This window comes from Sturnira hondurensis, unplaced genomic scaffold, assembly GCF_014824575.4.
Source record: "Sturnira hondurensis isolate 20B ecotype Veracruz unplaced genomic scaffold, ASM1482457v3 Scaffold0002039, whole genome shotgun sequence".
NCBI classification, from domain to species: Eukaryota; Metazoa; Chordata; class Mammalia; order Chiroptera; family Phyllostomidae; genus Sturnira; species Sturnira hondurensis.
This window is the reverse complement of record NW_028074670.1, coordinates 150,390-176,533: the sequence shown is the minus strand read 5'-3', so window position 1 is coordinate 176,533 and position 26,144 is coordinate 150,390. Positions and strand designations below refer to the sequence as shown.

Here is a 26,144-nt window from a genome sequence, read left to right as displayed (position 1 = left end):
TTTAAGTTAAGGGTAAGGAAGGAAGGAATGTGTGCAGACTAAACAACCAACAAGGATTAACTATGAACATCTCTGAGACTCAGCCAGGTCCTGGGCTGATGGCAAGTGCTTCCTTCACAGTCAACCACATCATCTTAGGAAGTGCCCGGCCTTGCCTTTTACTTTCCGAAAGTATTAAGAAGAAAAATATTCCATAGGAAATAAAGCTCAAATTGGGCCTTTTGCACCAATTTCCTGCCTTTAAAAATTCATCTTAGGAGATATAAAGTCATATTTGTTATCAACAACAGAAAAGGTGGTAGTGGAATGATGTAGTTTTTACCCCAATGACTCTCATCACGCCTTCGACCACTGCGAAGATGAAGTAGAGAAGCCCCAGTCCGATCACCCGGTGCATGACTGTCCCTAAGCGAGGCCTGGAAGTGGGAAGAGAAAGCAGAAAACAAGGAAAAAAAAGCATGATAAATCACATGCATCTGAATGGTCACCGGCTCCATGTCCAACAACAGGGAAACCACTGCCTAATCAGGTCAGTCTGCTCCCGCCCTGAAGTGCTTTATTTTAGGAAACACCACATTTCCTGGGAACCAGGCAGCGACAGGCCCAGAAAATAGGCCTTCTTCTCTGGCACTGGAAGCAACAGAGGGTTTTGCTGCTGAAATGCCAGGATGTGACCCACACTATCACACAGCCCAGGTACGAGCGAGTTCATAGGATGTAAGAGTAGACCAAAGAAACCCAGGAAGCTAAAGGCCAACTCCTGAGTGCCACTGGTAGAAACAGTAATTTAGCTCGCTTACTAACATTAATTAAAAAACATTCCGGGGTATGTTTTATTAGCGAGAATCTGATTTATGACTTGGGCAGAGAAAGAGCAGGGATATGAAGAGACTAAATTCCACTACTTTCCTTCTCTCAATACCCAAAACCAGAAGGCTAAGAACTGGGTTTCCATTCTTTAAATTCAAAGGTATCAAAATAACAGTTTGAGTCTTCAAAAATATAAATGAATGAGGAAAATGCAAAGAGAGTGACTTCTGCAATTAACAATGTGAAAACTGAACTAAAATTTCATGACACTTTCAAGTCCGAATTTATTGTATATACACTTTAGCTCAACAATCCTCTTCTCAGAATTAATTAGAAGAAAAAAGTGATTTTGAAAAAATACTTAAGATTGTCATTTTAAAACAAAAATGTAAGTAAAAATTAAACTAATATCTATAGCTCGTATTTCAGACCAGTTACCTAATTCAGTTCATCTGAATTCTGACCCACAGCCACCTAACTGGACCCTCAAACAGCCAGAAGCATCACCGCCCTCCCTTTGTGAGAGCTGAAGCCACAGGCTGCGGTGAAGGGATGTGCTCACGAAGGCTGTGCCCTCGCCACAGTACACCCACACCCAATGACCGGATGTACATAACCAGAACCGTGAGGTACACGAGAGGCCACGAGAGGGTCTTGTGTCCATATACTGTATCAAACCCCCAACCCCAAAGCAAAGCATCTGAGAAGGAATCTCAATAAAAGTCCAATGAAAAGAAGGTCTCCTGGCGTAAATCTTCCTAAATACACCCACCCTGAGCTCTCACGCATACATGTGTCCATTCGGTGCTATTTACTGAATGCCTGCTCGGTGCCAGGGACAGCACTGGGGCATCATGGTACACAGGAACAAAACAGGCGAAACTCCTGCTCCACTCATGCGGCGGGGGGAGGGCAACGGATGCTAATGTACATGTGGAGTAGTCTCGTAGAGGGGACGGGGGCTCTGTGACGGAGGGCGTGTCCCGTGCACCACAGTCGAATCCTGGCAGGGCTCTCTCCCTGGGGAGGTGACAGAGGAGCAGGGACTGACAGAAGTGAGGGGTACAGCATGCTCAGGTCTGCAGAAGAGGCCTCCACCGCGAGGAAGTGTTTTGTGTTCAAGGAACAGCAACACCAAGATAGTCAGAGGACAGGGCAGCGTTCAAAAGGAAGAAGGTAGGAGAGAAGGTCAGCCATCAGAAAAGCCACAGAAGGAATTTTGGGTTGATTGAGTAAAATGAGTAGAAAAGTAAGGAGATCTGAGTTATATTTCAAAAGGGTCACAGAATGACAGGAGACAAGGGCAGAGGCAGGGAAACCAGGCAAAGGGCCCCAGGTGTTCGCAAGAATCCCTGCTGCATCGGGACTGTACGCTGAAGGAAGAGGTGAGCATGTGAAGGCCACACCGGGATCCGAGGGTGACTGGAGCTAACAGAGCAGAGAAAGTGAACAGGAAAGAGGTAGTGGCAGCTAAAAAGTGAGTTGCCTAAAACTGTGATAAAGAAGAGGGTGCAATTGTGCAGAGTAATCAAGTTTAGAAAATGGCCTTGCGTCTTATCTGAGGTGAGAGAAAGGTGAAGAGAGCAGAGGTGATGAGGTGAGATCAGGTTACTTGAAGGATTGGCCACAAGGATCCTGAGTGCACAGGGAATGGATGACACGCTGAGGAAACTGGGAAGCAAGTGCTCAGGGAGCTAAGGGAGGACAGGAGAAACCTGGGAGCACAGTAAGAGGGAGTAGGTGGTCTAGCGGACGGCCTGAGTTCTGGAGTCTGCAGGTTTTAGAAGGAAGAAGAATGGTCTAAAGAGAATAAACCTTCATATTCAGGCCCCATGACTCCAGGGGTGAGAGGAAAGACCCGCTTGAGAGGGTTGGGAAGAAGCCAGTGCTTATTCGTGGAACAGTAGAAAGCTGAGGACGGTATCGAATAGCCAATGTGTGGACACCCTTTAGGAACAGTTCCACAGATACTTTCCTCGGGCACTTGTATAATGCTACTGAGAAGCACCCCGCCTCACGGAGCCAAACGGGTCACCGGACTGATGTCCAGTGTCTGTCCAGCACGGCGGGACTTACTTCACGATGCCGTATCCCAGGCTCATGATGATCACCAGCAGGCGGGCCAGCGTCCTCTTAACCGCAGATATCAACTCGGCAAATATCAACAAGCCTTGGGCTGAGGAGAAACAAAGAAAGAAAGAAATCAGCTCACTGCGTGTACATCTGGAGTCCTGCCACCAATTCTACACGTGTACCGTGTATGATATCTGGCCTCGGGCAGATTGGCCATACTTGATTTCCAAGGCATCTAATACAACCGATGTTGGAAACCTCAGTGAAAGGGATTCATAACCTGCTGAAGAAGAATTCACTCCATTTTTCTTTTTTTTAATCCTCACCGGAGGATTAAAAAAAGGGATGGGATGTATCCGAGGATACATTTATTGATTTTAGAGAAAGAAGAAAGGAGGAGGAGGATGGGAAGGAGGGAGAAAGAGAGAAACATCAACTGGTTACCTCCCATATCTGCCCAATTGGGGATTAAACCCACAACCTAGGTATGTGCCCCAACCAGGAATCGAACCCAGAACCTTTTGGTGTATGGGATAATGCTCCAATCAACTGAGCCACCTGGTCAGGGCCACTCCATATCGCATCAGCTCTGTAGGGCACAGCTTTCTTGTATTGGCATAAAATCTGTCTACCTGAACTTCTCTCCATATTTAATCTTTCCCCTTGAGATGACAAAGAATAACATCCCTCTTCTTGTTCTATAAATACCTACACACAATGTTCCCTAGAGTCTTTTCTCTGGATATTACCATCATTTATTCACTTGTGCTCCTACAGTGTGGCTATAACAATAATAGAGACTTATTACTGTTCCCTTTATGGTCCCTGCCTCCTGGAGGCTGCACTCTGGTTAGGACAAGGCAATAGATGAAACTCAGCCTGGTAAGTGACAGAGGTAACAAAATCTTGCCCCAGACTGTGAAGAAAGCCAACCTATCCCACACATGGGAGGTACACAAGGGTCCAGTTAAGTTTCTCAGAGGCAATGGCACCTAAATCAGGATCGGAAGGCAAAACAAGAGTGAACTACCTGGGGGGAAGACAGGGGAAAGCAGAAATAAATGGCACACGTGAGAGCATGGAGAAGACAAGAATAAAAGCAAAATGTGCTCCAAGAAGTGGAGGGAGACTGAGCACGTCTGCAGTGGAGCTGTAAGTGGAACGCTAAGAAAAGAGGCTGGGACAGAGGAGGCAAAATCACATGGGTTTGTAGGCCACGTTCTGAGACTAGACTTGAAGCTACGGGTTTTGGGTAGTCAGAGATAGTAAAGGGGGTAAAATGGAATCTATAAACCACAGCCCATGTGCTAGTCTGCCCCGTGCATGTTTTTGTAAATGAAACACAGCCATGTCCACTTGTTTGCAGCTGTTTTCATGTTACGAGGGCAGAGCTGATCAGCAGCAACAGAGGGTGTTTGGCCTGCAAAGTCTAAAATATTTACTATATGGCAGTAAGAGTTTTCAGACCCTTGAAATGGATAGCTTTGCTTTACTTTATAAGGGCAGGATTGCTGTAGTTACTGGCTTAGACGGGAGCTGGACCGCAGGCGAGGAAACACCCAGGGGCTATTCCAGAAATCTGGGAAGACAGGAGTGCAGGCAGCGAAGACGGGGAGAGTTAGAAAGCATCCAGAAACCAGATGTGAATGCACCTCATTTCTCTTGTTTCAGCTCACTTTCTCTACCTTGTCTCCACCTTGAAGAGGTGCAGATAGATGCGCTTTACTACACTTTCCCATGACCAATCTAGGGCACAACAGAAGGAAGTCAACCTGATATATTCTTAATGTGCTCCCCTGGGGTCTTAACAATCACTGCTCCCATCCTTTTAAAGTCTCTCCTTCCAGGAACAATGCTGAGCAAGAGAGCCGAGGTGACGAATCCCCGCATGGGACAATCACACAGTAGGTAGCCCCTGCCCAGTCTCCTGGCACCTCTCCTCTTCCACAGGACTCCTCAGACACGGACAGCAGCCTGGGGTCTGTCCCCGAGCCCTGCTGGGGTCATCCCAGACTGAGGGTTTAAAGCTCCCAAGGACAGCAGACGGATCACAGGCTTTGGCTGCCCTTGCCAGAGTCCACACCACTCTTGACCCTCTCACATAAGAGGCCGCCTCGAACAGCAGAGGGGCTGAGTTAGCCCTCCGGCATTTGAGGGCACTTCGACCCCAGGCACCAGCAGCAGCCCCATCTTGCCTTCCTTATTTGGTTACAGCACAAACCCAAAAAAGTCAGTAAAACTCCTTGTAGAATAGTAACACCTCTCATGTGCCTCCCTGGATCCTTGTCCTTTCTTTATTTTTTTGTACGAGTCCTTTTAACCTTTTCATTTGGGAAAATGAAGACATTCCCCAGCACAGATAAGGTGGTAAATGAAATCCCATTTACCATCACTCGGCTTCAGTAATTAGCATTATGCCAAATTTGTTTCATCTGGATTTCAACTCACTTTTCTTCCCCTAGAATATTTTTAAAAATACTCCAGCAGACAAAAGCTCACCCTTTGGCAATCTGAGCCGAGCTCCTTGTAACTGGCTCCTCAGAAGCACATTCTTAAGCACATTCAGCCCTTCTGTGCTCTCTCCCTTCTCAGGTTCAGTGACTGAATTAACTGACTTCTCTAACTTCTTGACATCTACTTTCTACAAGCCTGGGCACACAGTGCAGATGCCCAACCATACACCTTCCCTGCTAATCACACATAAATGTCACACGAAGGCCTGTGTGTGAGAGAAGAGGCGGAACAATGAAAGAAGGCTGTGGGCACCACCAACCTTACTTCCTGTGGGCAAATTTTCTTTTTTGGAGGGGAAAGGAGAAGAGGGTAGGGGAAAAAACCAGACATCTACTACAAAACTGGATGTACTAAAGCTCCTCATCCAACCTCTGTGTTGTTTTAACCCAGTTGCAGTAGCTGACCCTCAGTGAACGGGATTTTCTTCTCCACAGGAGCAAAGTGAGGGAAGGTCAGTGAAAAGAAAAATGAACAACAAAGAGGACACGCGTGCTGGCCCAGGTCAGAGTTCCACCTTGACAGTCTCTCCATGGCCTTCCTCTTCACCCACAGCTCGGCTCAAACCCCGAGGACCCGCGGATCACACTGTGTTTATGGAGAAAGTCACAACTTACTTGACAGTCCAGTGCTGTTGATGTTTTGGTATTCAGCATAAAAAACTGCTTTTTCAAGCATTCCCAGGAAAATGACAGCTGCAATCCAGAACTGGATTCTTAATATATCCTTCCAATAACAGGCAGACCACATCAGCCAGAGCACACCATAAAAAATATAGACAATGCACATCACCATGTAGAACTGTAGGGAGAGAAGCAATTTTAATCAGTTAAGCCTTTCTATCACTTGAAAAATCAACATTTCTACATTCAACTATCAATCCTTCATTTTCCAGTGAATCTGATAATAGAGGGTTATATCAGGGCACTACCGTCACTGAACTCTTAGGATTTTTAATTTTCCAATTAGGATACAAAATTCACTTTTAGAAAATGATGAAACATACTCACAATCATGAGAGGCCAATCTGATGCAGAGAGATATCCTTTCGGTCCCACCATAGAAACAGAAACTGATGAAAGTGAGGGTAGAATAAAGAAAGTAAAGAGTTAAATTTACAATCAGCTTCCTCTTAGGTTTTAAACATAAACTCATTTCACAGAAGGCTCCAAGAATACAAACCAAGCTAACAAATGCTGAATTTTTACTTAGCACACACAGATACTGGATAGTTACGAGTTGTTTGATTATATGATCCCATCAAGATACCTTCCCCAGTACACACTTGGTTGTAAAACCCAGGCCAAATCTCAGTTCATGCAGAGAGCAGACTCGCACTGGCCACAGTCTGACCTCTGCTGAGCCACCAACCTCCTGAGGACTCTGTCTTCCTTCATGTAATTGGTGTAAATGACTGACCTCAAACATCTAATCTGGGTTGTTGTCTAAGAAAGTGATAATAAACAGAGTGTCCAGAACAGTGTAGAACTCGCTTAGTAACTGTTCCAGTTTCTAACTAGCAGGGGCTCAACCCTGCCTGCTAGTGTTGGATAAAGGCATGCCACCTGGATGGAAGGGGACTGCAGTGAGGTAGCAGAATGGCATCAAAGTCCCTGCTCCCTCCATGGGACATGGCCTGGCCCACATATCACCTCTGGAAGGAAGCCCTATTTCACATTCTTCCAGATTGGCCACCTCCACCAGCTTCCCCCACAGGACACCAGCTCTTTGTCTCTCTGCCGTGACACCTGCTCACCCCACTACTTTCTGCGCCCTCTCCCAGACTGGGTGCCTCTCGGAGGCAGAGACTGGCTTCCGCCATGTCCCCAGTGGATGGACCAGAGCAGAATGCAAATCCTCAGAACACTCACATGCTGTTGGCTACTGTCAGCCCAGCAGACGCCTGCTCTGGAAAATGACAGCCAAAGCAATTCTAGGACATGTGAGGCATTTATTCCCTTGAAACTGCTTATAGTGAGGATGCTCTTGCCCTGGGCACTGAGGACTATGGCTTCCTGAGCCACAGAGGGGTGACCTGTGGGGACTGGGGAGCTCATAGACCCCAGAAGCCACAGTTCCCAGTCATTCCATTTCTACTGAGCTATAAACTGATGTTTTAAAAAAACTTTTATTTATTTATTTTTTGATCTTTTTCTTAAATAAGGCCCTTTAATATTTCATACAATCATGGTAAAAAACTTAAAGAACACCAATTTTTAAACCCTGATGATGGCCAATTTCAAGAAACAGAATATAATCTACTTCATAAACAATTACGATCCTGCCTGCCCCTTTGCTATTTTCTAAAATCTGGAAGGATGAAGAGTTTTCTATCCCACTATGAAGTTTGAAACTTTTCCATTTAACTTAAGATACCTAAGTATAAAGTTGTAAGTCCCCCAAATATTTTCATTTTTGTGATGAACAGAAATGCATTTTTTTAAATGCATTTTTGAGTGATGTGTTTTTAACAGAGAATGGAGATTTGGGTCAAGACAACAATACAAAATACAGTAAAAGCAGACAAAAAACATGCATATGTTTTAACAGTACCATTCAAATTCCAGTTTGCATTGGTTTCTTCTGTTTTAAATGAAACGATAAGGAGATGAAACCCATCCCTCTGTGTTCTTGCAACAACATCCTGAGCATGAAAAAAACCCTTTGTTATTTAATTGCTATATAAGACAGAGATAAATAATTGCTTACCATATTTTAAAATAACTTTTAATAAGTAAATTGGGTTATTTTTAAAAGCGCAGATAACACAGAGAAAGGGAACGGTACGTAGTGAGAAGACCCTCTCCCTGCCATTTTTTACCATCATCTTTCCAGACCTGAAGGGATGGAGGAGGAAAAGAGCCTTTTCCACTCTTTAATGTTTTCTACTTCTTATATTTCTACAGATTTTCCCTTAATGTTATCATTCTGTGTTTTATTTAACACCACCATTCAAATAGTTTCTCTTCCCACATTTTATCCAAATATCATCAAGCATTCAGTTTTCAGTGTGTGTTTTTTAACTGAACTGTGGGAGGAAGAAGTCAAATAACATCGTGAGAAATGACCCATATTCTGTGTACAGGCTAAATTATTTAAACCCTTCCAGGTACTGAGGTACTAGCAGTTCCACTGGTGACTGTAACCGCTGCTGTGATGTCTCTGACCCCTTCAATGACCCCCGTAACTGGACCAAACTGCTCACATTCCTGCTTGCTGAACACTTCCTGTTTTTCCTTTTACTTCACCCTCCTCCGCCTGTGACAGTTTGTGCAGAGTCTGTGTCCCCCTGACCCCTCGCCCCACAGGAATGCCTTTCTACCATCGGGCTCTCTTTAAGATGGTGAAAGAAAACAAGAAATGTGAAGTAACAGTACGAAAGCAAACACTACGCTCTTCTACGTCTGTTTGCCGTGTCCCTACACACAGCTCCTTTGAACCCTCTTGGCCCCCAGGTTTTCTGACTTTTAGTAATTCCCCCAAACACCAAATTTTCACTCCCCTCCATGCTACATTCATGGTTTCTACCCATTTCTTCACATCCTTAATGACGATACATACCAGCCCACCGCTAAGCTGTCTTGAGCATTTGAAATTAAATTTTATTTTGTGAAAGAAAAGGCAGCATATAAGTTACCCTTAAATTGTAACTTTAACGAGATTTTAAACAAAGACAGAAATAAGTCTATATGCAAAATCCATATAGACATATTTATCATTTTAAATAAAGGCTCTTTTCTCGTTCCCAATTCTAATAACCCTGCTTTCACTCTCAAAGTGATCTATCCATTAGCGGATTCTTTTCAGTCTTACTACAGCTTGTATATATTTGATTCAAAGACAAATAAAATGACTTACCATTGATTCTTCCTGGTTTGAAACATTTCTGATATTTGTAACTAGTTCTTTGTTCTGGAAAAAAGAAAACATTAATTCTATTTAATATTACTGTATTTCTATGGGGATAATTTTAACAATTAAGAAAAAATGTGTTATGAAAAAAGTAAAAATTTGAAAGCCGAACATCAGAGAACAAATTTCACAGTAGCCCAAACATCAGTAACAAAATCCTGCTTTGGAAAAATTACTTTCTTAATCAGGAGAGCGGCTACGGTTGTGGGGGAGGGTACCAGGAACTAAAGGGCTCCAGGCACTAAAATATTCATCAAGCCACATTCTTGTGATATGCATACTTTGCTACACGTTCATTATACATCACAAATTTTTAAGTAATCCCTTTAAAATTTTTACCAAAGATATATTTCATTTCAGAATTTATAGAACAGAAAATAAGTTAAAATGACCCATAGGCTCACCACTCAGGAATGAATGCTGGTGACACTTTAGAATCTGACCTTCCACACTGGGAGGGAGCAAGTGCACATAGAAGGAGAGGGTGTTCCCAAGAGCTAAATGCCGACAGATTGTGCTGAGAGCAGCAGACCACCCAGTGAACACCGTGGTGGCTGGTAACCCTGACTCACGCTGCACTGGCAGAGCGATGGAGCGGAGACAATGAGAAGTGAACCGACAGCAGGTCAGTGAAGGGACACTGCCACAGAGGGGCACGAAGACACAGGACAATGGTGCCAACACCCTGTTCCTTGTGCACTATGACATCTGGAAAGATTTAAGTCTAAAAACTAACAAATTAGCCTTGGCTGGTGTAGCTCAGTGGATTGAGCGCGGGCCTGCGAACCACACGATCGCGGTTTGATTCCCAGTCAAGGCACATGCCTGGGTTGCAGGCCAGTTCCCAGCAGGGGACTCAAGAGAAGCAACCAAACATTGATATTTCTCTCCTTCTCACTCCTTCCCTTCCCCTCTAAAGATAAATAAATAAAAATCTTAAAAAAAATAAATGAATAAATAACTAAATAAAATACTTTAGAAAAAAATTAACAAATTAATGAAAAGTCTGGTGAAGCAAAATTTAAGCTGATACTTGTATGCACCAGGAGTAAAATAAATTCTGCTTTAACACAGCAAGACAAGATACTCACGTATAATGAGGGAAACACCTGTAGGTTACTGTTGCAATCTAAGTTTTCATTTTTTGTTGTCCAACACTCGACGTTCTTGAAATAATTACTACAAAAATCTTCACCGACATTTTCATGCTTTTGTAACAGCTCCTACCCAAAGTAAAGTTTTGTTATAATGTATTTCCATACTTATCCAAGAAGATAAATAAAACTTACTATCTAAATAACACTTAAAATTCATTCAGTTTGGAACACTTGAAAATATGCAGAGCAAGATATGGAAAAAAAGGTATAAATATAATTTTAAGTAAAATTGAGAAACCGTAACATTTTAGTCATTCCAATGTGCTCAGCAATAATAATACATAACACAACCATAATCTTACAGTAAGAAAGTGTTTAAGGTGTTTTGAAATATACAACACTTTGTTTTGTCCTGGGGCTACTTCCATCTCGTACCAAGTATAAACGACCTTAGGAAGAGAGAAAGCATTTAACAAGGAGGAAAGACAAACCAGATGCTTGGCAACAGAGCAAATGTGCAAACGCGACTGAGTGCTGGGGACACATTCATTTACACATGAGGACCTGAGGTTCTTCCTGCCTAGATGCAGGAATAAAACCTAATGGCAACCCCCAGTCACCAAAAGAGGGTCAGCGGGCTTCTACTAGCCCAATATGGGACAACTTGAGCAAAATAAGTAAAAACAGTAATAGACTATAATCCACAACGAAGTAAAAACCAGTGAGTCCACACTGATGACTGACTGACTGCAGGTAAGATGGAAGAAAAGAGAGTGTGCATTCTCATAGCAGAATGCTAACAAATACAGGAGAAAACACAGATCAGAAACCACCATGTAGCAAATATCAGTGTAGTAAATGATTGGAGAAAAATCAGAGGATGTGAAAACAAGAACTGATGAGGAACAGGATACATATTTACATATAAATACAAAGTATTTTCCCCCAAATTACTGTTAATAACAAAGAGAAAAGTAGTCACTTTACAGTGGAGGAAACTGGCAGAAACTTCCCTAAGCAACAGACCAAAAATGGGATAAACCTGGGTTTTTTGGTATGTCTGCTCAAAATATAACCTGAATCTAATCATGAGGAAACATCAGAAATACTCAAATTGAGGGACATTTTGTAAAAATAAATGGCTTGTACACTTCAAATATATCAACGTAATATCATGAAAGACCAAAAAAAAAAAAAGCCACAGAAATGCAATGTGTTCCTAGATTGGTCCCTGTACCAAGAAAAAAGAAAAGGAAAAAAGAAAAACCCCACTAAAAGCGATGTTATTGGGACACTGGCAAAATTTTAATAAGGTCTATTTATTAGGTAATAGTATTGTTATCAGTGCTAAATGTCCTGAATTTGATCACTGTACCATGTAATCCAAGTGAATATTGTTCTTAGGAAATACCTCATACACACTGAAGTATTTAGTGTAAAGGGGTAAAATATTTTGGAATAAAGTCAAAAGGGCAGTATTCAAGGAAAATGACATCTTTCACCCCAAATGAAAAGATAATAGAAATGAAAGTATGGAAATCCACACATTATCTAAACTAGAAGCCAACAGACCCAGATCAGCTGAGAAGGAACCACGGGGAGCAGCACTGGGAGAAATACTGGGGTGGAGACACTCATCCCTGAGAAACACTGCAGGGTCAGGGGCAGGCGGCCTCTCTTCCTCTCTCTCGCAGCTCCCGGCCTTCTCTCCACCCCCGCAACCCCCCACCCGCATTCCCTGATGGGTCTTTCCCTTCCTCACCTCATTCTGAGACCTGCTCATGCTAAACCTACCTATAGTTAAATAAGTTCTAGGTGTCATATTACTGACTTTTTAAATAAAGTGAAACTTATATTTCTTTCCTAAATTAAGTTTATTTTGGTTTGTATGTTACCCACAGTCCTTTTATCAATGGTTCCTACATGTCTGATTTGATAAACATTTACTACCATTTTTCATAAAATACAAGGGAACTGAAAGATTTGTACTCTGGCCCTGGTTGAATAGTTCAGTTGGTTAGGCTGTTGTCCCAATATGTCAAGGTTGTATGTTCGATCTCCGATCAGGCACACATAAGAATCATGTTGGGGGTGCAGGGCTGGGAATACAAGAAAGAAAACTGTACTTGAACAAAAGTTAAATAAATTTAAAAAAAAAAAGGATCATGTTGGGAATTGCCCTGCCTAGTTTCAGAAGCTGTAACCACCCCCCATGGCTAAGGCTGAGTGAGCAACCTGGGGACCTTAAGCCACTAAGGAGACAGAGCTTATCTCCCTGGCAGGGGCGCGGCCTCTGCCCCCTTTATTTCACCTTGGTTGGCCCCGAGCCTGACCGGTTAGCCAATGACGGGTAAGATTCCTCAAGGGAGGGATGACCTAAGACAGGCACCCTCATGAAGGGGCCTGCCCCTAAGGAAGGACTTGAGGGGACTCTAGAAAAAAAGGGCGATGGACTCTCACCCCTCAGCTTTGACATACCCTGAGTCCTCATTCTGTCTGAAAGAAGTCTGCTAATCTCTTGGCTGCCTTACTTCCCCTGCCTGACTTAAGCCTGAAACAATAACAGAGGGCGTGCAGTCCTATGCCGGAAAAGGCAGGTTCCCCAGGGTGATTGGGCCTAAGAAAGAATGCATAAAAAAGGTTAAAGGTTAAAGGTTTCCTGTGAAACCTGCTTTGCTAAGAATGGTCTCAATTAAATGATAAGAGTCTGAGCAGGAAATGAGTTTGTTTCCCAAAGTTTTATAGCCCTTTAGCTAACTGACCCTGACTCAGAATAAGCTTTGTATGTTATCTATTGTTTGATCCTTACTGCCTGACAATGACTGATGAGCTTTACCTGTATTCCTGTGCAAACTGATCCCAATAAAAGCCCACTGAGGAAAAGGCTTTTGGCCCTTCTCCTTTGACAGATTGGCCACCTTTCCTCCCCAAGCTGATCATGTCTTGGTAGACTTATTCTCATCTGTGGTGGCAGGGCGGGGGGTGGGGCGAGGAGGTGTGGGTTGGTCCCCGAGGGTGGAAACCCCCCACAGAATCAACCAATGAATGCATAAATAAGTGGAATAACAAATCAATGTTTCTCTCTCTCTCTCTCCCCCCCTCCCTTTCTTTCTCTAAAATCGATATAAAAATTTTTTAAAGATGTCTTAAAAAAAGATTTGTATTCTTCTCAGAAAGCATATACTTTAACAGGATTAAAGCATGTAAGGCACAAAATAAATTTGTGGCACTTTTAAGACTACAATCTATATTTCAGGCCTCCTCACCAGATAAGCTAATAAATTTTTATACTCATAATTTTCCTTCATAGATTAATATACATACATTAAAAATTTGTGTTAATGAGATATCATCTTACATCTATCAGCATGGCTATCATCAATAAATCAACAAATAACAAGTGTTGGCAAGCCTGTGGAGAAAAGAGATCACTCACGCACTGTTGGTGCAATTAAATTGGGCAGCCACTGTGGGAAACAGTATGGAGGCTCCGCAAAAAATTAAGAACAGAGCTATAGTATGACCCAGCAATTCCTCTTCTGGGAAATTTATACAAAAAATATGAAAACACTAATTCATAAAGATATATGCACCCCTATGTTCACTGCACCATTATTCATATTAGCCATGATATGAGAACAACCTAGTGTCTTTTAATGAAAGATTTAATAAAGAAGATGTGGCACACACACACAATGGAATATTACTCAGCCACATGAAAGAATGCAACACTGCCATTTGTGATAACACAGATGGATGCTGACAGTATTATGCTAAGTAAAATAAGTAAGACCAAAAACTGCATGATTTCACTCACACTTGAAATAAGTAAGAAAAAGCAACAAACGAACTAACAAAACAAACAAAAACACACTCAAAGACAACAGTATGGTGGTTACCAGAGGGCGAGGAGGGTCGGAGAAGAGGCAAATTGGGTAAAGGGCACAAAATATATGGTGACAGAAGGAGACTGGACTTTGGGTCATGAACACGCTACAGAGCACACAGATATCAAATTATATTGTATACCTGAAATTTATATAATGTTATTAACCAATATTACCTCAATAAATATGATTTTTTATTTATTTACTTTCAATGTTTTATTGATTTTTAGAGAGAGTGGAAGGGAGGAAAGAGGGAAAAAGGGAGGGGGAGGGGAAGGACAGAAACATCCATTTGTTGTTCTGTTTATTTATGCACCCATTGATTGATGTTTGTGCATGCCCTGACCAGGGATTAAAACTGCAACCTCAGAGAATCAGGCTGATGCTCTAACCAACTAAGGCTCCAGGCCAGGGCCAATAAATATAAGTTTTTTAAAAACTGTGTTTTACTTACATCCAGGTGAGAATATTCATTTTGACAGGTATAATGCTTCAAATGCCACTCTACGGTAAACTTCACAGGCCCGGAACAATGGAATGACTTAACTGTTTAGGAAAAGAAAGTCTCAATTTTCAATGATAATATACATACTCCACTATAAACTTCAGGTTTCAAGAATGTCATTTAAAATAGGCTACTTCAATAAAACAGTAAGTAAAACATACTTAATTTCCCCAAAAGTCACTGAAAAATGAGACAGGTAAATTCATCAAATTAAATGATCAGTTAACCAAAAGTTGTTATACTACTATGTATTTCATCTATATGTAAGGTCCAATGTCAAAAATCAACCGAGTGGCCAGACATGTTGACACTGCTTACCTCAGTCCAAAATGTTCTCTTTACTGACTTACTCATTCAAAATATACTGAGCAAGCACCCCTTGTATGCCAAGAAGGGACATAATGGGAATCGAGAACAGTCTCTGCCCTCTACAATAAGAGGTATCAGGGAAACGGACAGTTAACAATTAACAGGCCCCAGCCTGAAGAATGGGGTGCTGCCAGACTTGCTGCAGGAGGAGGCCCATAACTGAGGAAGGAGGAGTTAGCCAGGTGAGGAGGAGGGTGGAAGAGTACATGCACATGCTCAAGGTAAGTGAGTGCCTGGCACGAGTACACCTGTCTGAAAATAGCATGCTATGCTTAGAACACAGAGAGGGAAAGCTGGAGAAAAATTCATAAGGGCTATTACGCTCTGCTGGGAATTTTCCTTTTTTTTAAATATTACAAAGGACCACCAACTGTTTCAGGTAAGAGAGTAACAGCATTACACAGACTGAAGGAATTAAGTCTAGAATAAGACAAAACTCTTTTGAAATTGCTGTCACAGCATGGCAGCAACTCATCAGAGAGAGGGCAAAGAAGCCACAGCATCTTTTGTGACCTAGCATCTTAAGTGACATAGCACTACTTCTGCCATATTCCACTGGTCAGACCAACCCTGATATAACAATGCAGAGGACCACACGAAGTCACAAGTACTAGGAGGTAAGGGCCATTGTGAGCCCTTATGAAGGTAACCAAAGGGAACTCAGACTGAGACCAGAAACTGACTTCCAGAGGCTGTGACTGGTAGAATTTCAAAGGCACAGCACCCAAGGGTGGGGAGCTACATGGAGAAAAAGTAAAGGAACTCTGCACAGATAGCCCATTGAATGTCTAGCTGCACAGGAGCCTGCGCACACACAGGGAGAAGCCCAACAATTCTGAGTAGTTCAGAGGCCTCACTGAACACACCAAGCCCTGGGGAGAGATATGGAAGGGTCATACCTGACAGTGGGGATAAGTCAGCCCTGGAGTAAAGGCTACTCCAGATCTATCCTAAAAGAATTTAAAATATAATTGGAAAGGATCGAACTGACTCAAAAGAAATTTAACTGTCTACCAGAACAAAGTTGTTAAAGGAATGCAACATCCTAACACTCAAGAATGTGAAATTCACATAATCAATATCCAAACAAAGACACTACAGATAAAAAGCAGGATGACTTGACTCATAACCATGATATGAATCAATCAGTATGACAAAGATGATGGAAGTGACAAAATGACAGAATTAGAAGAAATACATATAAAAACAGCTATTATAAATATGTTCCCTATGTTCGAATATGTAAAGAAAAATATGAAAATACTGATAAGAGAAATAGGCATTTTAAAAAAGAACCAAACTTCTAGAGATTGAAAACTATAATATCTGACATAAAAAGTTCATTGCAGAAGATCAACATAGTATTAGATACTGCAGAAGGAAAGGATCACTGAACTCGTAGACAATGCAATAAAAATGTCCAAAATGAAGCATGGAAAGACAAGAGACGGAAAAAATTAACAGGGCCTCCAGGACCTGAGACAGCATCAGCAATCTGACATATATGCAAACAGGGCCTGGCGGGGGAGGGCGCAGATGGGGACAGAGGGTCTAAGTCCTTGATCCCTGGTCCGAGTTGAGATGTTTTTCAGTGTGGATATCCAGTTGTTCCAGCGTCATTTGTTGAAAAGACTGCCCTTTCTCCATGAATTACCTTTGCACTTTTGTTGAAAGCAATTGACCTTATGTATGTNACAATGCAATAAAAATGTCCAAAATGAAGCATGGAAAGACAAGAGACGGAAAAAAATTAACAGGGCCTCCAGGACCTGAGACAGCATCAGCAATCTGACATATATGCAAACAGGGCCCGGCGGGGGGAGGGCGGAGATGGGGACAGAGGGTCTAAGTCCTTGATCCCTGGTCCGAGTTGAGATGTTTTTCAGTGTGGATATCCAGTTGTTCCAGCGTCATTTGTTGAAAAGACTGCCCTTTCTCCATGAATTACCTTTGCACTTTTGTTGAAAGCAATTGACCTTATGTATGTGGGTTTATTTCTGGGCACTCTAGTCTGATTCCTTGTTCTATATGTCTATCCTTATGCCAGTACCACACTGTTATTATCACTGTAGCTTTATGTAACTTTTGAAACCAGATAGTGAAATTCTTTCACCTTTGCTCTTTTTCAAAATTGTTTTGGTTACTCTAGGCCTTTGTACTTACATATAAATTTTAGAAAAGCTAGTCAATTTCTACATAAAAGGTGACTTTGATTGGAATCAACTGAATTTATCGATCAATCTTGGAAGAACGCCCTTTATCAGACTGAGTAAATTTTTCTAGTTTTTTGAAAGTTTTTATCATGAATGAGTATTAAATTTTTCCTAATACTTTTCTGCATATATCAAGTGATTATATGGCATACTTCTTTTATTGTTAGTATAATTAGATTGAGAAATGTTCAACAGTAGCTCTATACGATGGCATCTTAAATGAGGCAGCAAATGAGTGGTCACCTAAGGGAAAGCCAGAAGTCTGATCCGCCAAACAATAAGGCCACATACCAAACAACCCAATTCTTAGCTTGCAGGCACTGAAATGTGGCTCTGTGTAAATACTGAGACTCAATTGCAGGCCTTCACTACACCATCAAAGCAGATGTATGAACTAGAACATCCAATTACTCCCTTAAAATGAACGGTAACTGAAAATAGAAGTGTGACTTCTGGTCAAGATGGCAGTATAGGTAAACATGGCTCACCTCCTCACACAACCACATCAAAGTTACAACTAAAATATAGAACAACCATGACTCAGAATTATCAGAAATCAAGTTCAATGGAAGTCTGACAACTACAGAATTAAAGAAATCACATCCATCTAGACTAGCAGGAGTGGTGATGTGGAATGGGCTGGTCCCACATCCACGTGCAGTAGAAAAAATTGGGGAGGGATTTCAGTAGTGAGGAGTCCCAGCCCCACACTAGGCCCCCAGCCCAGGGTTCTAGTGCCAGAAAGATAAGTCCCCACCACTTCTGACTGTAAAAACCAGGGGAGGACTAAGTCAGTGGAAGAAACTTCTGGAGTCCCAAGCAGTTCCTCTTAAAGAACCCACACATGGATGTACACAGACACACCTTCTGGCTGCAGCACCACTGGTGTAGTAGGTGAAAGGCATACAGGGAAGAACTGAAGTGTCTGGCATCCAGGTGGGAGCTGGGGGACAGCTTTCTCCCAGACAGAAATGCAAGCAGAGGCCACTGTCACTTTTCTGAGCCCTCCCCCCACAGATCCACAGAGCCATATCTGAGATTCTGTCTACCTGGCTAACACTTGTTGGCCCTGCCCTGGAGAGCCCCGGGGAGTTTGTCCTACCCAACTTACTGGCCCACCAAGACTGTTAACCACGATTTTTCATATGAATGGCTGGTCTTGGCTCATGCTTTACAACTTCTTAAATCCTATCAAACAAGAAACAGCTAAGTGGCCCCAGGCCAAACACTAGCAGCAGCCAGCCTAGATTCACAGCTTGGCCATAGCTGGGAATCTCCAAGCCCAGCACAAGTAGCAGCCTTCTTAGATTGCTTTATGACTCAGACAGGGTAGCCCTGGGCAGAACATAGGTGGGGGTTCACCATGGCCTGCACACCAGGGAAATCCCATAGCTGGTGTACCCAGCAGACAGCTATAGAACACACTGGAGCACCATGACCCTGCCCCTGCACAGCTGACCCTCCACAGAGGGTGGAGGTTGGTGGTCAGTGGTTATAGCCAGTCCTTGCAGGTGACTGGCCTGGGTAATTCCCTCCTCCCATTGTCTGCCAACAGCAAAGCATGCAAGGCTCAACTACAGGAGGGTGTACTAAGCCAACATGAAGGGCACACCTCAAGTACCCAGCTTGAGTGAAAGGGGAGGCTGTGCCACTGGACCCTATATGACACCTACTGCATTAGGCCATGCTATCAAGGCAGGGAGTCATAGTAGCCCTACCTAATAAATAGAAACAAACTCGGGAGGCTGCCAAAATGAAGAGACAAAGAAACATGGCCCAAATAAAGAACAGATCAAAACTCCAGAAAAATAACTAAACAAAAGGAGGAAAGCAATCTATCAGATGCAGAATTGAAAACACTGGTTATAAAGATGCTCAAGGAACTTAGTGAGGACCTCAACAGTGTAAAAACAGACACAGTCAGAAATGAAGGATACACGAATTGAAATAAAGAACAATTTACAAGGACATAACAGCAGAGTGGATGAAGCTAAGAATCAAGTAATGATTTGGAAAATAAGGTAGCATCGCTTCTCGGCCTTTTGGCTAAGATCAAGTGTGGAACATAAGGTAGCAAAAAATAACCAATCACAACAAGAAGAAGGTAAAAGAATCCCCTCACCCCCAAAAATGAGGATAGTTTAAGGAGCCTCTGGAACAACTTCAAACATTGCAACATTCGCATCATAGGGGTGCCAGAAGAAGAGCAAGAAATTGGAAATCTATCTGAAAAAATAGTAAAAGAAAACTTCCCTAATTTGGTGAAGGAAATAGATATGTAAGTTCAGGAAGCACAGAGAGTCCCAAACAAGATAGGTGCAAAAAGGCCCACTCCAAGACCCATCATAACTAAAATGCCAAAAGTTAAACAGAGAATGTTAAAAGCAGCAAGAGAAAACAGTTGGTTATCTACAGTTGCTTACCATAAGACTGTCAGCTGATTTCCCAAAAGCAGCTTTGTAGGCTAGAAGGGATTGGCAAGAAGTATTCAGTCATGAAAAGCAGAGACCTACAGCCAAGATTGCTCTACCCAACAAAGATATCATGTAGAACCGAAAGGCAAATAAAGAACTTCCCAGAGAAGAAAAAAAACTAAAGGAGTTCATCATCACCAAACCCTTATTATATGAAATTTTAAAGGGACTTTTTAAAGAAAAAGAAGATCAAAACTATGAATGATAAAATGGCAATAAACACATACTTATCAACTGACCCTAAAAAACAAATTAAGCAAACAAGAAGAATAGAGAATCATGAATACGTAGAATGTTTTTTCTGTTGGTTTTTAAAGATTTTATTTACTTATCTTTAGAGGGGAAGGGAAGGAGAGAAATATCAGTGTATGGTTGCCTCTCATGGGTCCCTGGTGGGAACTGGCCTGCAACCCAGGCATGTGCCCTGACTGGGAACCTAACCTCGATCCTTTGGTTCGCAGGCCCACACTCAATCCACTGAGCTATACCAGCCAGGGCATGTAGAACATTTTGATGGTTGCCTGGTGGGAGATGGGTGTGAGAAAATAGGTGAAGAAGTGACGGGGATTAAGAAGTACCAATAGGTAGTTACAGAATATCTATGGGGATGTAAAGTACAGTATAGAAAATGGAGTGGCCTGAGAACTTATATGCATTACCCATGGACATGAACAACGGTGTAGGGATTGCCTGAGGGAGTGGGGACTGTGGGTGGAAGAGAGTAAAGGGGAAAAAAATTGGGGCAACTGTAATACCGTATCAATAAAATATAATTTAAAAAATAAACCTAGATTGATTGAATGCACAGACCTAAAAAAAAAAACCCCGAAATGAAGGGGTAATAGTGAACTAACTCTCTCCTGTTAGCATGCCACCCAGGGAGGACCAATGGTGATGAGAAGGTGAGCATGGCACCAGAACAAGGAGGCTCGGGCAGATGCTCCTTCCACACCTGCTAGCCACATGTCTTAATGCTTCTGCTCCTAACTCCTGCTGCTCGTTCTTTCTTCAGATGTCTTGACTGTGGTCTACTCTTAGGCTGATCTCTGACATTATGTACGAACTTTTTTAAAAAGATTTTATTTAATTTTTAGAGAGACAGGGAGGAAGGGAGGAAGGGAGAAAGAGAGGGATAGAAACATCGATGTGTGGTTGCCTGTCGCATGCCCCCTCCTGGGGACCTGGCCCACAACCAAGGCATGTGCCCTGACTGGGAATTGAACCCACTATCCTTTGGTTTGCAGGCTGGTACTCAATCCACTGAGCCAAACCAACCAGCCTGTATTGACTTTTTTACAAATCAAATTCTGTGTCTCACTGGTCCATACAACTCTTCCCTACATAACTTCTTTGCATCAGTCTTTTAATTCTTATTTGTCTAGATGCTGAGACATAAATTCATTAAAGCAATCAGATACCCAAGTTTTTTCCTCACCCATCTTGGACTTCAATTTCCTCTTAATCAGCTCCTATCAACACTGATGATCTGATATCAGCAGGCTGCTTTGAACCACCTCTGCTTTGTAGCTGATGGCCTGTCCACTTCCCTCGACAAAGACCCATGTAAGGCAGACTCAACCAACCAACAAACAACCAGAGCATGGAGTGACAGCCAAAGTGCTCAAGGCTTTGGATTCCCAGGAAGTCAATCTGTGTTACCCTCCAAAAATTTCTCCTTAGCCCCAAACTTTAACCCTGGTAAACAAATCACCCAGTCAAGTTATGGAAACACAAAGAGGAAGTTAGACCACATTAAATATGATCCAATTTAAACTCATTAAAAACACTGAAAATCTCAAGCTTTGTGACTTGGTAATCCTTGCACAGCAGTCTCCACACAGGCAACACAGTCCCTCAAAAATATTTTCACTTTCACAAGCCCTAAAAGCCTAATGAAAATGTTGGCTTCTTGGACTTTGTATTTAGACTATGATCAAATATATATATTTAAAATTTTTTGAGGGACATAAAGGTTTTATCACAATTATGACATTTCATATACTCATAAAAGGAATTTATCTAATTTTAAAAGCTGAGATCTAGAGTCAAATTTCATAGAAGTCAAATACTTTTTTGCTGAAGCCAACTTTATTAGGCTTCAATTATAATTTTTAAAGAATGATCATATTACATGTTCAGACAGAAAAACCTATTCTTGAAAATAAGCAAGACTTGACAAAAACAAAAGAAACCCTTAAAATGTTGGAACCGCTTAAAAACAAAACATCTGCCTAGCTTATAAAATACAATATTATAAATGCTTACATTATTGTATTAGTTCATAACACATTTACATGCTACTTGTCTATAATATATTGTTATATTAATATCGTTACTTTATAAGACTTACCAGAAAACTTGATATCAGTTGAGTTAAACATAATTTTCCTAAATATCAAAGGCCCTGATTTCTAAAATGAAAAACGACATAGAAAAATCATGTTAAAATTTTCTTCCCTACTGTTTCCAAGAGGATAGCTTTACTCTGGAAAACATGTAGTTCTAATCCTTGCTGTCTTCCTATGACCAAACCCTTGCCCACGTATCTCCTCCCTGCATTTGACAGGAGGCTCTGGAATGCCCCTGCCACCAGCGTCACAGTCGGGAGCCAGCAACACCTGGGAGGTGAGGGCTGCTGCCAGTGTACCACGTGCACCTGTGGTTGGTATCTAGTGACAGTACTTCTGAGAAAACGCCCAGCCCTTTTCCCATGCTGAGCACTTACAGCAGACCAGTGAGAAACTGCAGCTCACACTGTCCTCCACCATCAGGGCCACCCACTTCTCTAGGACCTTTCTTTCAGCTCCTCCAAAGCATGATACTCCTACCACTCAGAACTGTACTTAAAAACCCTTCCCTGTCCCTCTTTCTTCACCTCATTAATTCCTTCTTACCCTCCAAAGCCCAGTTTCAAAGTCCCTTCTTCAGGAAGTCTTCCATCATTCCCCACACCAGGCCAGGCCCTCCCTTATATGGTCTCTAGGACCCATTCTTCTTTACAACCCTTTCCACAACTAAGACTAGATAATGTATGTGTTAGTTGTTAGATGTCTGCCCTCACCAAGAATAAAAATGCTGTGAGAAGGGACTGTGTTAAATCAACAAGTGGTTAGGAATGAAAGAAAAACAGAACAGGCAGCTCTTTCCTAAAAACCCCTCCACCTTCCCCAACATAGTTTCAACAATAACTATAAATAACGGAATCTCCAGCCCCATTCAGCAATAAAACCCACAGGCCTGATCCATCCTCTGAGCGCCAGATCCACGTACTTAACTGCCTAAAGGTCATGTTCACTGGGATTTCCAACACACATTCCATACCAACATTCCCTAAACCATATACACTCGTCACCACCTCTTCAGGCACTGTCCATTTTGGTTGTAGATGATGCCATTCAGTCACCAAGGCTCCTTCCAGTTACCTCACCTCCACTGCCCACCCCCCAAGACATGCCTATTTATCTCATAAACACTCCCCAAACTTAGCTCTTGCTCTCCATTCCTGCTACCACTGCTCAACATGTTCTGCCTCCACTTCTGCAATAAATTGACTGGTACTTTGCCTCCAGATCTGATCCTTAGATACTAGCCACAGTGGAGCTTTCTCAAAGCTTGAGTTTACTCAGTCCTTCAATGGCTCCCCCTCATTCACACCCCAAAGGTGCTACTAGTGGCCTGGGGGCATAACCCAACTTATAAATGTTTGGGGTTTCTTTTTTTTTTTTTTTAGCCCATGAGGGGCCCTTTTGAAATAGGTTTTTAATTCATTGACCTAATACAAATATGGGTTCTGACTTTTAAAAAGTACACCTGGCAATTCATGCCTGGCCTGCCACACAGTACCCATCAGTGAGGCTGAATGGCAGCTACCCTTTTCATAAGGGGCATGCGACCTTAGTCCACTGCACCCTCTACTGCTCCCTCCAGTCCTGAACCCAGCTCACTTCATTAATACTACTTATCTCAGCCTTCTTGAGTCCTTCAGTTCAGACCCCTGGCATCAGGTTCAAGGCCAAGCTAAGACACAGAAGGCTTATCTTATGGTGGCCTGAGTCTCCTGTAACACTCCTGACAGAACAGCACTCTGCAGAAACAATACCAATTTATTTCAGTGCTGCTGCTCTACTCACTCCTTCTTCACCAAGGTGACACCTACTCATCTTTTTAAATTTAATTCTTGTTCAAGTACAGTTTTCTGTCTTACATTCCCAACCCTGCCCCCCCAGTGCTCCCCACCTCCCTCCCATTTCCGCCCCCCACCTTAGTTATTGTCCATGTGTCCTTTATACTCTACTCATCTCTTAAGACCCAGCCAGCTACTCACTCCAGAACGTGGGACTGGGTGATTCCTTAGCGCTCATGTAATATCCTAAGAATGCCACCATGTATGTGATTCCTACTCAGGAATCTGCTGTCCCTACCGTGAGGGCTTTGTGAGAAAAGGGACTGTATTCTGAAATTCACCTTTGCAACAGCAATGGCCAGTGCAGTGCATGGCACACAGTAGGTGCTTAAACTATTTGCTGACCTTTACAATCAAAACCACCATCGAACAGATTTGTAGTACAAATGAAAGGAAGCTCCACTCTCATTCAATCTGAAGAACAAGTTCTGACAACTTGAAATAGAAAAAAAATTCAGCCTATTCTTTGCAAAGAAGGGCTTATGGACTGCTCCTGACCTGAGTAACATAGGACTACAAATTACGTGGGACCAAGGAAAAGCATCTCTTCTTCAGGCAGGAATCAAAGTCATTCTTTCTCTGCGGCCTTTGGAGTTTCACCATCCAAAGTATCCTTGGCAAAGATCCTTATAGATATGGTCAAGTCATTTAACAATCTGTAATGCAGCTGACTCACTTCCAATATTGTCCACTGCCTTAGATTAATGACACTGCCCATTCACTTCAGAAGCTGAGTATGGTTCTCCGAGCTTTGTTTCTTACTAATCAGAAACGCAACAGAGATGTGCAGGCTCTACCACTGCGGCATGTAAGAGGGCACCAACCCACAAGGATCCTATTCGAAATGGTTGCCCTGGGTCGTAAAGATTCTTAAGATAGCTACTTTCGTTCTTATGTGCAGCTTTTATGTTGCAGGAAGCATAGTTTCTGATACTACTTTTTTCTGGTTGAGAACACCAAAACATGAGTTTTTGCCTTTACAACTCGGACACCATTTCCATGGGTGTGGGAAATATGTCAGAGCTGGTCGAGTCATCCCATTTAGAGCTAACGTCTCCTCTCGTTTTCCACTCCCGTTTTCACAAGACTCTCCAAAATGCTACCTCCTGCGCTAGCCCACATCCACCCGCCATCCCACATCACGTCCTGTAACCGCTGGACGCAAGCGCTGAGACGCCTGTCCTGGAGGGGCAGTTCCCACAAACTGCGGCCTGCAGCCTAACTCCCAGACGTTCGGTCTGCACACCTACGACCTAGCACTGCGGAACTCTGGGTCCCAAGAATAGGGAAGGGGCTGGGTGGCTCCGGTGGGTGGCTCCGGAGGGTACCCCTCCCACAGACAGAGGAAGCGGAAGCGGCAGGCACGCTTTCTCCTTTCGGCCGGAACTTAACTGGAGTCCGCTGCGTAGCCTCACGGTATGGCCTGCGAACAGCCCGGAGGGCGGTCCGGGATGTCGCTGAACACGGTGGCCAGGGTCCGTTGGCAAACGAGGCCTGACAGGGCTAGAGAGCAGCTGACCCCCGCGCAGACGGACCCGTCACCCCCACTCCCCGGCTGGCAGAAGAGGGGCGCCCGCGGGACGGAGCCTGCCCGAGGACGCCCAGCGGAGTGGTACCACTTACGTCGCTGACCGTCATTGCCCAGAGCCCAGGCTCCGGGACGGCGCGCACGGCCACCGGGGCCCAGCACAGCAGGCAGAGCGCGGCGCGCAACAGCAGAGCCCAGGCCAGCGGGCAGCGGTGCGCGGCGGCCATCTTGACGATGAGGCCACCAGGCTGGGCCGCAGCACCTGTGCTGTTCCGCCCCGGGGCGAGGGTGTTCGGGTCCAGGAAGCCCGGGCCGGCGGCAGCTGGAGGAGGAGCGGGAGCGTGGGAAGTGGGGCGGGCGTGCGGGGGCGAGGCCAGGGTAGGGGCGGGGCCAGGGTGAGGGCGGGTCGGAAGGGAGCCGCGAGGCGGGGCTCGGGGCGGGGCTAAAAGTGGAGGCGGGGTCGGAAGGGAGTCTGGCTGTTGTCCCAGATTCCGCCTGGCCGGTAGGGTTCTCAGCAGGGAGTACGGGGTGGAGTTCCAAGTCAAAGTACTGCTCCGCGGGTCTCAGTTTCTTGTACCCTTT

General features: G+C 43.4%; 1 protein-coding gene across 3 annotated transcripts in view; it reads right to left on the bottom strand.

Annotated features, from left to right (window-relative positions):
• Positions 1-25,889, bottom strand: part of TMEM87B (transmembrane protein 87B) — a 53,718-nt gene extending 27,829 nt beyond the window's left edge. The window contains exons 1-10 of one of the 3 annotated variants that reach the window (XM_037038622.1): positions 25,658-25,889; positions 22,202-22,262; positions 14,745-14,836; positions 10,398-10,529; positions 9,253-9,306; positions 7,948-8,038; positions 6,405-6,466; positions 6,012-6,195; positions 2,887-2,986; positions 323-416 (exon numbers count right to left, since the gene is read on the bottom strand). In XM_037038622.1, the coding sequence (XP_036894517.1) occupies positions 323-416; positions 2,887-2,986; positions 6,012-6,195; positions 6,405-6,466; positions 7,948-8,038; positions 9,253-9,306; positions 10,398-10,529; positions 14,745-14,836; positions 22,202-22,262; positions 25,658-25,789 (1,002 nt within the window). In that variant the 5' untranslated portion in view covers positions 25,790-25,889. Of the gene's footprint in view, positions 1-322; positions 417-2,886; positions 2,987-6,011; positions 6,196-6,404; positions 6,467-7,947; positions 8,039-9,252; positions 9,307-10,397; positions 10,530-14,744; positions 14,837-22,201; positions 22,263-24,532; positions 24,662-25,657 lie in introns of those variants that run through there. The other 2 variants (XM_037038615.1, XM_037038626.1) reach the window with 2 other exon arrangements.
• Between the last annotated feature and the right edge of the window lie 255 nt (positions 25,890-26,144).